Raw genomic sequence first — 13,004 nt, 5'->3', positions numbered from 1 at the left:
CACTCGGAACATTTTCGGTTTCCTTTTCCGACCCTGTAGTGGTCCCAGAGGTCAGCGGAGAGAAAGAGGCCCGTGTGCCGGTGAGTCCAGGGGTACAAAAGGAAGAATGGAGGAAAAGTAGTTTATAGAGCAAAGCAGGGGAGTGTGGAGGCCGGGTGGGCGGAGGAAAAGCACTTGGTACACCGGTCTAGCTGCGACGTGTGACGGGGGAGGAGGCAGCCACGGCTAAATCCAGGCGAGCCCCCCAAATCTGGAGTCTTACTTCCTACGGAGAGTAGTTGGCTTTATCTCTCATTACAGTCATCCCGAAATGCTGGGAAACAAACGTAGCATGTTAACGATAGTATGACAAGTCTTTGGGGGGAGAGGGAGAGGGTTCACCTAAGTGAACCAGTTTGCTGGAGCAGCCACACCCAGCAAGTCTTGGAAAGAAGACTGACTTGGAGGAAAGGGCTTGTCGAGCTGTCAGGAGAGCTGGCTTCCATCTGCCTCTCTATACCTTCACGACTCATTTCTTCCTTTCTTTTTGGTTGCCTTGAGTCTTTGTTGCTGCATGGGGGGCTTCTTTAGTTGCCGGGAGCCAGTCTAAAACTGGGAGGCGGGGGGTTCAGTAGTTGTGGTGAACCAGTGAAGTTGCTCAGTCCTGTCTGACTCTTAGGGACCTCGTGGACTGTAGCCTACCAGGCTCCTCCATCCATGGAATTTTCCAGGATGGAGTACTGGAGTGGGTTGGCATTTCCTTCTTCAGGGGATCTTCCCGACCCAGGGATGGAACCCAGTTCTCCTGCATTACAGCAGCCGCTTTACTGTCTGAGCCACCAGGGAAGCCCAGTTGTGGTACAGGGGCTCAGTTGCTCCCGGGCATGTGGAATCTTCCCAGACCAAGGATGGAACCCATGTTCCCTGCATTGGGAGGCAAACTCCCTCCACTCTACTACTCGGTGGCGGGGGTGGGGGGGGGATCCACTTTTACTAGTGAGCTTTAGCAGTGAAAAAGAATCTCTCTGGGATGGGACAGAACCCAATCTCTGACCTGCTAAATAAATTATGATGGTCAAAGTAATTAACAAAAATGATGTGAAATCTAAGAAATGTTAAAACTTTCTCAGGCATGATATTTGGGACCACAGCAAAAGTATTGCATAAAGGATCTTAGTGGAATGGTTAGTAATGAGAGGCAGAGTACAACTTTTTAAAGCATTTGCCAGGACACAAACAGGAAATGAACACAGTTCCTGATCCCAAAGTGACTCATGGTCTACTGGGGGGGATGTATAAAATGGTCAGATGGGGTTCAAGGCAGGGCACACTTTGTTCCATCAGGGAGGTTTCAACAAGGGCGAGACCAGTTATTCTAAAACTGGAATCACGGAAGGGGCTTTAAAGGATAGGAAGCCTAGGTCCAACCCAAGGGATTCAATTGGTTTTGGCCATGGCCTAGAGATATGGACAGTAAAAACTCTCCAGGTGGTTCTATAAGCAGTCAAGTTTGAGGACCATGGTGTACATATTCCAAAGACCAAAAGATGTGCTTTGGGGATAAAGCACAGCTTTCAGTAGAAGAAGACTTTCAGGATGGTATTGTTATTTTTGAAATATAGTTCATATATCACTTAATTCACCTTTTTAAAGCAAACAGTTAAAGAAAGAAAAAAATATATAAAAGCAAAAAAAAACAAAAAGCAAACAGGTAGTTTTTAGTATAATCCCAAGGTTGTACCACCCTTACCACCATCTAATTGGGATGTTCTTTTAGGATCTGTTGTTCTGATGGGCTGGAAGGCAGTGGAGAGTAACCCATAGGAGAGTGATGTGTAAGCAGTGGCATCCTGATGTCACAGAGAAGTGGAAAATGGTGCCACCTAGCTGGCTGTGGCAGCTTCCACTTAAGATGGAGTAGACACACTCTGTGTTAATTCTGCAGGTGGGGCAGCTGTGGATTGCTTGGGGGCATTATGGTTATAACTGGGGACAGACCTGTGTTTAGGAAGCCTTTGCAGTTCTCTAGGCTGAGGTAGATGAAAGCTTGGACTAAGGTAGCTGCTGTGGGATTGAAAAGGGGTTGGAGGAGCTGCCTGTGAGTCCATGAGAGGCAGGGGAAAGGGGATCAGAAGGGACCAAGCTGGTGATGCTTAAAGAGAACTAGGAGAGGCTGGTGTGTGGAGTTTGCTTGTAGACCTGTTGGGTTTGAGGGGAGGATGGGCCCAGAGGTGCAGACGTACTGAGGCAGCTTGAAAAGGGAATCTGGAGAGGCTGGTGTTGGAGTGGATCAAACCAAGAGTCTCCTAGGGAGAATGCAGATACTTATAGGCTGAGGCCACCAGAAGACACGTAGCAGTCAGTTAGAGGAGGAGAAGGAGATTAGAGGGAGGAGATATATGTATATTTATGGCTGATTCATGTTGTTATACAGCAGAAACCAACCACTGTAAAGCAGGTGTCCTCCGATTAAAAATAAATTTTTAAAAGAAAGAAGAGAGAGGATTTGGTTATTCATCTGGGGTAATGACTTCTGAGAGGCAGAGTTGCTGAAATCTACAAATCTGGTCTCAGTAGACTTTTTGTTTGTTTTCTCAGCTGCAGTGATTCTTCCTTGTGGCACCTAGTCTGTTCCTTGCTTGGCTGGGCTTTCTTTCCTTGCAGAGGCTACTCTCTAGTTGGGCTGAACGGGCTTCTCGTTTAAGGTGACTTTCGCTTGTGGAGCAGGAATTCTAGGGCGCTCTGGCTTCAGTGGTTGAGTTGTTGCTGTGCGCAGGCTTAGTTGCCCCAAGGCATGTGGGATCTTCCCAGACCAGGTATGGAACCCGTGTCCCCTGTTCTGGCAGGCGGATTCTTAACCACTGGACCACCGGGGAAGACCCTGGCTGGTCTCAGTAGACTTGCCAGTGAGAGGCGGAGGGAGGTGGAGGTGGGTTGGATTGGAAGAGAAATTGTGTCTAAAGGAAGAGCCCCAAAAGGCCAGAAACGTTGAGATGTCTCTAAAGCTCACCCTCCATCTCACCTCCCTGGCTTTTCTAGCCTTCAGGCTTTTAAAATCACTGCAGATGGTGACTGCAGCCATGAAATTAAAGACACTTACTCCTTGGAAGGAAAGTCATGACCAACCTAGACAGCATATTAAAAAGCAGAGACATTACTTTGCCAACAAAAGTCTGAATAGTCAAGGCTATGATTTTTCCAGTAGTCATGTATGGATGTGAAAGTTGGAATATAAAGAAAGCTGAGCGCCGAAGATTTGATACTTTTGAAGTGTGGTGTTGGAGAAGACTCTTGAGAGTCCCTTAGACTGCAAGGAGATCCAACCAGTCCATCCTAAAGGAGATCCGTTCTGGGTGTTCATTGGAAGGACTGATGTTGAAGCTGAAACTCGAATACTTTGGCCACCTGATATGAAGTGCTGACTCATTGGAAAAGACCCGGATGCTGGGAAAGATTGAGGGCAGGAGGAGAAGGGGACGACAGGGGATGAGAGGGTTGGGTGGCATCACCGACTCAATGGACATGAGTTTGGGTATATTCCGGGAGTTGGTGATGGACAGGGAAGACTGGCGTGGTGCGGTTTATAGGGTCGGACACGACTGAGCCACTGAACTGAACTGAGGAGCAGAAACAGACCAGCTAACAAGCTGAGGGCCGGGGGCGGGCCGCCGGGGGCGGGCCGCCGGGGGCGGGCCGCCGGGGGCGGGCCGCCGGGGGCGGGCCGCCGGGGGCGGGCCGCCGGGGGCGGGCCGCCGGGGGCGGGCCTCAGTTTCCGCTAGGTTCCTTGGGTCTGCCAGCTTTCCTTCGGCTCCCGGTCTGGCAGGGAGACAAGATCTGGGCCATGGGGCTCTCTTGTGTCTGGCAGTGTCTAGCCGTCGCTGCCGTTTTTGTGTCCCTGGGTAACGCCGCCGGTGAGTGTGGTTCTTTGAAGTCTCGGTCCGGACGGAGCCCGGGGTGGTTTCAGGGGTTCGGGTGGTTAGTATTCGATGGGATTCGGCGAGCGTCGCGGGGACCGTCTCAACTGCGGCTGGGGTTGAGCGAATAGAGGAGTTGGGGGGTGGGAGGAAAGTGGGGGGCGGGGAGGCGTAAGGTCCAGGGGCGGCCGGGAACTTCACACGGCGTGTGGCGAGACTGCATCCCGGGTTTCAGCCTCTTTCCAGTTCCTAGCCTCTGCTCTCCCTGCCCCACCTGCCCTCCCCGGTGCCCTCATCACACGTCTCAGTCCTCAGAGTCTCGTGATTGACGAGGCAGCCTGGTCCCCACCCCGCTCCCTGCCGCTGCCCACCCTCACCCCGCCACCCCACCCTCCCTCCTCGTTGCTCTCTTTTTTTTCCCTTAGGTTTTTTTTTTTTTCGTTGCTGTCTTGAATGGCGTTTCTTCCAGGTCCCAGGCACAGGCGATCCTTCTTAGCCGTCTGTGGGGCCCCTTCTTATGCCCCTGAAAGCTGTCCTCTCCTATTCTTAGCTCTGCCGTCTTAGCTTCTGGCCGCTGGAAACAAGGAGTTTCCAGGTGGCGGCGCTCGGGGCTCCTCAGCCCTGAGAGTTAGGGCCCTTTTTCTAGTGACCAGGGCGTCTGGGAAGGGGCAAGCTCGATCCACACTCTTCTACTGCTATGGGCACTGTGGCGGCTCCTGAATCACTGACGGAGGTTAGGTCTGAGGGCTTTGGGACCAAAGGATTCTTCCTAGGATTTCCGTGGTCTCCCCTCCCTCCCCCCTTATTCCCCCCTCCCCCACTAAAGTGAACTCTAATTTTCCGCTGCGCCTGTGGTCCCACGACTGAATCTCTCCTTACCTCCTCCCTTGCTAGCCCTCGAGCCCCCTACCTACCTCGAGCCCCTCCCTACTGACCCCTCCTCTCTACCTCTCTCTGATCTCTTCCTAGGGTGTCCCCATCCTCATCCCTTTTCCCACTACAGGTCCCTCCCCTCCCCTCATGGGTCTTTTCCTTCGAGGACTGGTCACCTGCAAGGCTCCTACCTCCCTTCAGCTTTCACTAACCTTACTTTTCTGGGGATGACTTTTACCCATGAATTTTCCCCTCCATGCATCACCAGGGGGAGCTCTCCTGCCTTGAGCCACACTCCCTGGGCCTTGAGCCAGGGAGTTCACTCCCTGAGCCCAGCGCTGGGGGAGGACCTGTCCCCCACTTGACATCCACCCTCCTACCTCCGCCCCTTGCAGGCACCTGCTCTTGGCCCTCCTCCAAGGGGGGGCCTTTCCCGCAACATGGCCCCTCCCCCACTCCTGCATCCTGAACCTCACCCTCTGGATTCCTCCACTCTCCAGGGCGCAGGTGCCGGACTCCACGTGCCCTGGTCCCTCTGCAGCTGCCCCCATAGCACCTTGCCCTGCTCCCACCCTTGTCCGAGTGCCTTGGGCCCTCACCAAGTCACAGGCTCCCTCTTGTGGTTGCCCAGAATCTCCACCTCACTCTCACCCTCCCTCACCCAGGGCATCCCTCCTCTTTCCCCTGAGCCATGCTCATCCCTTGCCCCTCAATCCCAGGCCCTCACCACATCTCCTCTGCAGTCTCTTCCCTTCCCCCACAGTAGGAATACTGCCCTTGGTCCACTGCCCACCTCCTTGGCCTTCATCACCCTCTCTTTGGTTCCACGACCCCAGTGGGCTCTCACTATCTCAATCTTGTACCCGAAATCCTTGTTTATGCCACTTGGTCAGCAGGCCTTTCCTACAGGGAGTCTTCTCCCAGGCTCACCCCATGCTTACTGGCTGTCTGACCCAAACCCTCTGTGGAGGTGTGACCTCACTCCCTCCAGCCCCTCCCACCATGTAGGTGCTCCCAGGGTGCACCTTGGCTCTCAGTTCCGTCCTCTCTTGCCACTCCGACATCTTAATTCTCCATGACCCCCGTGCGCACGGCACTGACTCCTCTCCCAGGGGACACTGGCAGGTGCAGCCACCTCCCCACCTGGGGCCTCACCATGCCTCTTTGCACTCTGAGCTCAGACCCACTCCTTCACTTCCCCCAGGTTACTGGCCCACCTGCATCTCTCTTGGGGCCACAGCCCAGCCCCTCAGGCCCCTCTGTCTCCTGCCTCACCCTCCCTGGAGCCCGCCTTGTCCATGATGAGCCTGCACCAGAGGCGGCAGCCCTTGGTCTCCATCTCACCTGCCCCGCCTCTGACCAGGGATCCCTCTGGTCCTGGGTCTGATACTGCCCTTCCCTCCCTCTGACTCCACCTCCCCTCACCCTGCTCTTCCTGCCTCTCCCCTTGCCCTCCTGCCTGGACCCTTAGGGAGCCGGTGCCTCCCTGCCCTGGCACTTGTCCTACACGTGTGTCCATCTCCACCCTCTCCCTCCACTCCTCGAGTCCCCTCTCCTTCCTTCTCTTTCCCGTTTTCCCGTATGGAACTCCTCATTCTCGTCCCTTGTACACATGCATGTTCTGCATCCTCAGCACCTGGAGCAGGTCAGGACACAGAACTTGTCTGTTAAACATCTGATGTGCACTTGTCTCCAGAAAGCAGATTCATCTGTGGTTCCTCCTTCCCCAGGATCCCACAGTCTTTCTTACAACATGACAGTGCTTTCCCGGGATGGCTTTGTGCAGTCCAGGTTTTTTGCCGAGGGATACTTGGATCATCAGGTCTTCCTGCACTATGATCACAAAAAAGGCAGGGCAGAGCCCTGGGGACGGTGGGCTGAAAAGCTGGGATCAGAGATCTGGGAGACAGAGTCCAAGGACTTGAACGAGACCTGGAAGGAGCTTAGGAAACTTCTAGCAGAAATCCTGTCACTGCAGAAGGAGAAAGGAGGTGAGAGTGCAGAGGGGGCAAGAGTGCTGTGCGCCATTTTCCCAGAAGGGCTGTGGGCCATTTTCCCGGAAGGTCTGCAGCCCGGAGCATGGGCCTCTTTCCTCTGAACTTGGGGGTGGGGGTGAGGAAGTGGGCTCTGTGAGTTCAGCAGCACAGAGAAGACATGGAGGGGAGCAGGGAAAGCCCTCTATCTGGACTTCCTCACTTGGGTGGGAGGACAGAGGCCCTGGGGACCAGAGGAGTCACTGATGGGGGTGGGGATGGGGCAGGCTTCCATTCCCTCCAGGAGACTGTGGGCTGCAAGATCCCTGAAGACAGCCACCCCTGGGGCTTCTGGCTTCTCCACTTCAATGGGGAGCTCCTCCTCTCCTGTTCCCCGGAGGCCCACGGATGTGCCCTGCCCCAGCCCTCGGCTCAGACCTTGGCCATGGAAGTGGTTAAGTCTTGGGACACAGACGGCTTTCTAAGCAAGCATTACCAGGCCCACGTGCAGGGAGAACTTTGTGGGAGACTGCGGGGCTACCTGGAGTCCTGGACGGGCTTCATGGAGAGGACAGGTACTGACGCTGGGCCAGGCCCTTTCTCTGCCCCTGTTCCTAAAGCCTCCCATCCCAACTTGCCCACGGAGACCCTCCCTGTCCTCTGGGTGCGTATGTGCTTTGTTGGCACGGTGTCCTGGGGTTTCTTTCCCGTTCTGTTAAATCCACTGTAGAAAGATGGGTGGGTTGGGGGGAAATGAACTGCCCCTGTGACAGTCATCCAGGGGAGCAGCAGGTCCTCTGACAGAAACTGTACAAGGGGAGGTGGGTGTCAGGCAGCAGAGGAGGCCCTTAGATGGGGGTGGGCCTCTGGCTCCCAGCCTGCCTGATCCAGAAAATTCCCTCTAATCCCCAGGAGCCCACCCTTCACAGCCCCCTCCCCAGCATCAACAGTGGACCCAAGAGAGTGAGGCCCATCCCACCCCTCCCTTTCCCCGCCAGAGGACTTGGGCCCCAGGGTGCAGAACTTGGAGCAGGCCTGGGGGGATGAGGGCTCAGCCTGAGGTGGACAGTGAGGAGGAGCAGCCCTGTGCGCTCCGTCTTCCTTCGAGGGAGCAGGGCTTGGCTGTGGGCCTCACTGGCTCTGTGCTTTCTCCCCACAGTGCCCCCAGCCGTGAATGTGACCCGCAGCCAGGACTTGGAGGGCATGGTCCACCTCACATGCAAGGCTTTTGGCTTCTTTCCCCGGAATATTTCAGTGGTCTGGTTTCAGGATGAGGAGCCCATGAGCCGGGACGCCCAGGAGTCTGGGGGTGTCCTGCCTGATGGGAATGGGACCTACTACACCTGGGAAACCATAAAAATTCCCCAAGGAGAGGAGGAGCGGGTCAAGTGCATTGTGGAACACAGCGGAAATCACAGTGCACACCTCCCACCCTTGGGTGAGACTGGGGTGGGCCTGGAGGCGGTTGTGACCCTGGGAGGGTCAGAGGCCAGGGTCAGGGAGAGAAGAGCAGGTTGTGGCTCTGGGGTGCCCGGGTTGTATATAATAAGGTCCTTTTCCAGGAAAGAGCCTGGTGCACCAGAGATCATGGTGGATCGTGAGCATTCCTGTTGTTTTTATCATCGGATTTTGTGTCTGTTGTTGTATTAAGAAGAGGAAGACAGCATCAGCTACAGGGAGGCCAGGTGAGAAACTGGGCAGGGGTGCTCTGTGTGAGATTCGGCAGCGATGAGGATTTCAGCCCCCTGCCCTGTTCTCAGCTCTCTTTGTTTTCTGTCAGGCTCACCGGGGCCTGTCTGGGGAGCATGTGTTGGATTCTGTGCTGGTTGGGAGGGTCTAGGTGATCCAGAAATCAGAGAACCTTCAGTAAAGCGTCTGTACCTGGTGAGGAGGGGGTAAAAACTGAAGAGGAATTCAGAGGAGAGGTGATGATCTAAGTGCCTGTCTGCATTTCTCCCCCCTGGGTTTTCAGTCATTATTAAGAATCCAAGTGAAAGAATCCTAAGGCTCAAACTTAAATCCTAAGGTCAGTGGATGGTCAGAGCCCTGCCTGTGATGTCCCCTTGCCAGGCCCCACTTAGAGATGTCTTGCAACCTCTCAAATTCCTCCTCCATGAACTAGCTTCTGAGTTCAGTTTCTGCTGGATCACCCCCAGCCTGTACCTTTCTCAAGTTCCCATCAAGTGCCCCCATGCTAGCTGGGCTCTCCTTCCCCATAATATGGAGGACTAGTAGATATCCCTTGACCATTTGAGGAGAGGAGACCAGTCAATCCTCCGGCAATTGGGGTCACTGATTTTACCCTATCTCCAGGTTTTTCCTATCTAGCCCCTTGGGATACTCTTTAGGGCAGGGCAGTGGGTCTGCACTCTGTGGCCTCACCCTGCCCCCTGAGTCAGTTCCCTTCCTCATGGCGGTCACTGCCTTGTAGATTTGAAGGAAGGGATGGGCTCTGTGACTACTTCCCCATAATTAAGTGGGTTGAGGGGAGAGGAAAAGAGAAGCAGAGCTTTGTGTGTGGCAAAGAGCAAAGGCAGAGCGTGGAACAGTGAAAAGGTGGCAGAGACTCGGCTCCTTCTGTCGAGGCCGCCTCTTCTGTGTCAGGTGCCTTGTTGGGGGCATGGTTTCTTATCCCCAAACCTAATTCCCTCATCAGTTGACCTTCGGCCTGGGCGTAGGGGGTGGTTAGTTCTCACAGCAGCAGACTCTGTCCGTGTAGCACCGAGAGCAGGGACCCAGCAGATCTGTAGTTTCTCCTGGGGAACATCAGTTCTGGTTCCTCTGGGGCAGAAATGGTGTCTTGTATGTATTGGGGCATTTGCTGGGAAAACTGTGAAAGTCATGTGCTAATTTCTCAAAATCACTTTTGAAGTTTTTAGTGTGCACTAAAATTGTTTATGATTTCAGGTGACAAACCTTAATAGGATTTCCACGCATATTGAATGAAACAGGAATTCAAATGGGGCGCTCCCGCTGGGAGGTGGCGGGTGGGATGGCAGTCCCAGAGTGCAGAGGGGGCCTCATTCTGGGGAAATTTTCAAGAAGCCCAATCCATATTGAAAAGCAGATCCCCTGCAGGTAGTGAGGGCGAGTCCTGGTTGGCTCCCTGGCTGAGCAAGGCACTTGGAGTGGAGCTGGGATTCCCAGGAAGGAGCAGGAAGGGCCAAGCGCAGCCTAGGAGCCTGGGCCGAGAGTGAGGGTTGGGGCGAGGCCAGGGGTGCTCCAGGGTCCGGTCAGGGGGAGAGTCTGTGGCAGTCCAATATTTCTAGACGGGGCTGCTGTCCCCTGGGCCTCTGGATGGGCTTTCTAGTTCGGAGCTGCTGGCTCAGGGCTGGGGGTGACGGGGAGGGGGACTGCAGGAGGTGGAGGTCAGGGTTGAGGTGGAGCGGTGGAGCAGGTGCTTGTGCGGGTGAGGAGGCCGAGAACTGAGGAGAGAAAGGAGTTGTGCGTGTGACCACTCCCGGGCTAGAGGAACATGGAGCTGGGTCCTGTCTCTGAGGGAGCCTCGCATTGCATTAGAGAATGGATCTGGGTTCAAGGCGGAAAGGCCTTGGGTTTTCACTCCGGATCTTGTCCTTGTGTCCTGCGACTTCTGTCCCTGTCGTGGAGGGTGGTGGCAGCAGGGACAGGTGATGATGTTGATGGAGTCAGGGGAGGAGTTCAGCAAGAGCTGGGAAAAAGGCAAAAAAAGAACAGGTGTGTCTTCCCTCAGAGGAACGCAGAATCTGACTTTGAAGCAACTGAAGGAGAATCTCTGAGGGAATAAAAAGCAATATTCTTCAAACACTTGGTCAGTGATTTATTGGTTTTCTTTTTCCCCAGAGCCTATTAGCCTACAAGACCTGGATCAATTCCAGATGGAACCAACTGATCATAATGGCCTCACACACCCAGAATTTCAGTCCTTGTGTCAGACTCCGGCTCCATCAGTCTGCAGGCCTGAGTTCAGTTCCTAGTTCTGGTCTTAATAGCACTTTTTCTTTGTTGTGTTCTTTGTTCTGTTATTTATCTTATTATGATTATTATTATTTTTTGTATAAAAGATTAAATTTATTGGTCTTTTTGGGGAATTTGATGCATCATTGGTGTATTACAACTGAGCCATTAACCCTGTAGCTTCATCAACGTTAACTGGTACATTTTCATGACACTGCTGAGACATCAGTTGCTTCTGCAGAGGTTCAAGGGAAAGGCCTTTTGAGAAGTTTGCCAGTTCCTTCTGTATATCTATAAAAGCTTTATTCACTGTTAACTTTTTCATCATTCATAATGTTTATCTTCTTAAGATTAGTGGTAACTGGTTTTGCTTTATTTTTAACCTTAAAGCTTTTTTGACTGGCTATGTGGAATACATTCCTGGACTTCTGCCCTCTTAGTTTGTTCTTGGCCATTGTCTCTCACCAGGCCTCTGACACCCTCGTGTAGCCTCTCAGGTTCCAGGTGGTGCCATCTGCACTCTCGAGGCCCGGAAGTTCCGGGCTATTATTTTTAAATTATTTTCATTTTATATTTTATTTTAAACTGGAGAATACTAGCATTATAATGTATCGGTTTCTGCCATGCAGCACTGTGAATCAGCCATAAGTATACATGTATCTCCTTCCCTGCCACCTCCCCCATCCCACCCCTCCCTCTAGGTCGCTGAGCACCAGGTTGAGTACGTAGTCATGTCCTGTTCCCTCCCTGCCTGGTGCACAGTAAGGTAATGGGAATAGAGAACTCATTCCATATCTGTTTATCTGAATGGGATGATATGTTCTTTCATGGTTTATTCAAGGTTAACATCATTCACGCAGTTTGCATGCATGTTTCGAGTATTCTTGCATTTTAATAAACTCTCAAGTGTCATTTGTTGTACTCAGCTTTAAGCATAAACTTTCATCCTCAAACATTTTCTTGTGATTATTTAATCAAAGGCACAACTGTCTGTAAATTAAGAAGTCAAATATCTGTGCCAGATTTCTCATGATACAGACTCTTAGTATAATCCTGATTCTTCTCAATTTCTGCTTTCCCATTGGTGACCACTTTGAATGATTTTTAGCTGGTTCTTTTGGCTTTTATTTCCAACTCTCTAAACCCAGTGCCTTGTTAGAACTGCTACTTGATTTTTCTGTCACAGCCACTGTCTTGTCGCGTCACACAGAGGCTGATGCAATGGTCACGGCTTTCTTTCACTCTTCCCATCCCTTCAGTTCCCACTTTATTTATATATGGATCATACTTAGTTCATTCAGTGTTTTCTTTTCCCTGACTACTACACTTGTCAACTAAAAAGATGCTCAACTTAAAACTTGTGAGTTAAGTTTTATTTGGGGCAAAATGAAGACTGCAGCCTGGGAGACAGCACCTCACATAGCTCTGAGAAACAGCTCCAAAGAGGTAGGGAGGGAAGGTCAGTGTATATGATTTTGGTGAAGGGGGGTGTTCAGCACAATCAAATACTTATCTTCCAAAGGTTTTCTGCTGGTCACAAGGAGCTGATCTCACCGTGAAAGGATTTAATGCTTTTCTACATATGAGGAAGTGAAGCGAACTAAAGAACTGGAAAAGATCAGTTTTCATTCCAATCCCTAAGAAGGGCAATGCCAAAGAATGTTTAAACTACCGTACAATTGTGCTCATTTCACATGCTAGCAAAATTAGGCTCAAAATTCTTCAAGCTAGGCGTCAGCAGTATGTGAACTGAGAACTTCCAGATGTACAAGCTGGGTTTACAAAAGGCAGACGAACCAGAGATGAAATTGCCAGCATTTGTTGGATCACAGAGAAAGCAATGGAATTCCAGAAAAACACCCACTTCTGCTTCACTGACTAAAGGCTTTGACTATGTGGATCACAACAAACTGTGGAATAGTCTTAAAGAGATGGGAATATCAGACCATCTTACTTGTCTACTGAAAACCTGTGTGCAGGTCAAGAAGCAACAGGTAGAACCAGACATGGAATCACGGACTGGCTTAAAATTGGGAAAGGAGTATAATAAGGCTGTCACCCTGCTTATTTAACTTACATGCTGAATACATCAGGCAAAATGCCAGGCTGGATGAATTACAACTTGGAATCAAGATTGCCAGGAGAAATAAATATCAACAACCTCAGATAAGGAGATGATACCACTTTAATGGCAGACAGTGAAGAAGAACTAAAGAGCCTCTTGAGGCTTTGTGCTTGCTGATTATGTTCTATGAAGCACTCATGAATTCAGCTCTGATGATTACTGTTTGCATGACTCTTTCAAGAAGTGGGGATACTTTGGATATTC

General features: G+C 51.9%; 2 protein-coding genes across 5 annotated transcripts in view; one reads left to right on the top strand and one right to left on the bottom strand.

The window, feature by feature from the left end:
* The first annotated feature begins 16 nt into the window (after positions 1 to 16).
* The window catches only part of LOC101105860 (MHC class I polypeptide-related sequence B), a 94,155-nt gene continuing 81,167 nt past the window's right edge, over positions 17 to 13,004 (top strand). Inside the window, exons 1-6 of one of the 4 annotated variants that reach the window (XM_027958760.3) lie at positions 3,747 to 3,890; positions 6,497 to 6,757; positions 7,027 to 7,314; positions 7,899 to 8,177; positions 8,302 to 8,424; positions 10,562 to 10,809. In XM_027958760.3, coding sequence (XP_027814561.1) covers positions 3,821 to 3,890; positions 6,497 to 6,757; positions 7,027 to 7,314; positions 7,899 to 8,177; positions 8,302 to 8,424; positions 10,562 to 10,695 — 1,155 coding nt within the window. In that variant the 5' untranslated portion in view covers positions 3,747 to 3,820 and the 3' untranslated portion in view covers positions 10,696 to 10,809. Of the gene's footprint in view, positions 81 to 3,746; positions 6,758 to 7,026; positions 7,315 to 7,898; positions 8,178 to 8,301; positions 10,810 to 13,004 lie in introns of those variants that run through there. The other 3 variants (XM_060403297.1, XM_027958759.3, XM_060403296.1) reach the window with 3 other exon arrangements.
* LOC114109632 (ribosomal biogenesis factor-like) lies at positions 9,600 to 11,170 on the bottom strand. Its single transcript, XM_060403304.1, is given in 2 exon segments — positions 9,600 to 10,986; positions 10,988 to 11,170. Coding segments are annotated over 2 exon segments (300 nt in total). The 5' UTR covers positions 11,131 to 11,170; the 3' UTR covers positions 9,600 to 10,829.

Source organism: Ovis aries, chromosome 20, assembly GCF_016772045.2.
Source record: "Ovis aries strain OAR_USU_Benz2616 breed Rambouillet chromosome 20, ARS-UI_Ramb_v3.0, whole genome shotgun sequence".
NCBI lineage: Eukaryota > Metazoa > Chordata > Mammalia > Artiodactyla > Bovidae > Ovis > Ovis aries.
This window is presented reverse-complemented; position numbering and strand designations above follow the sequence as displayed.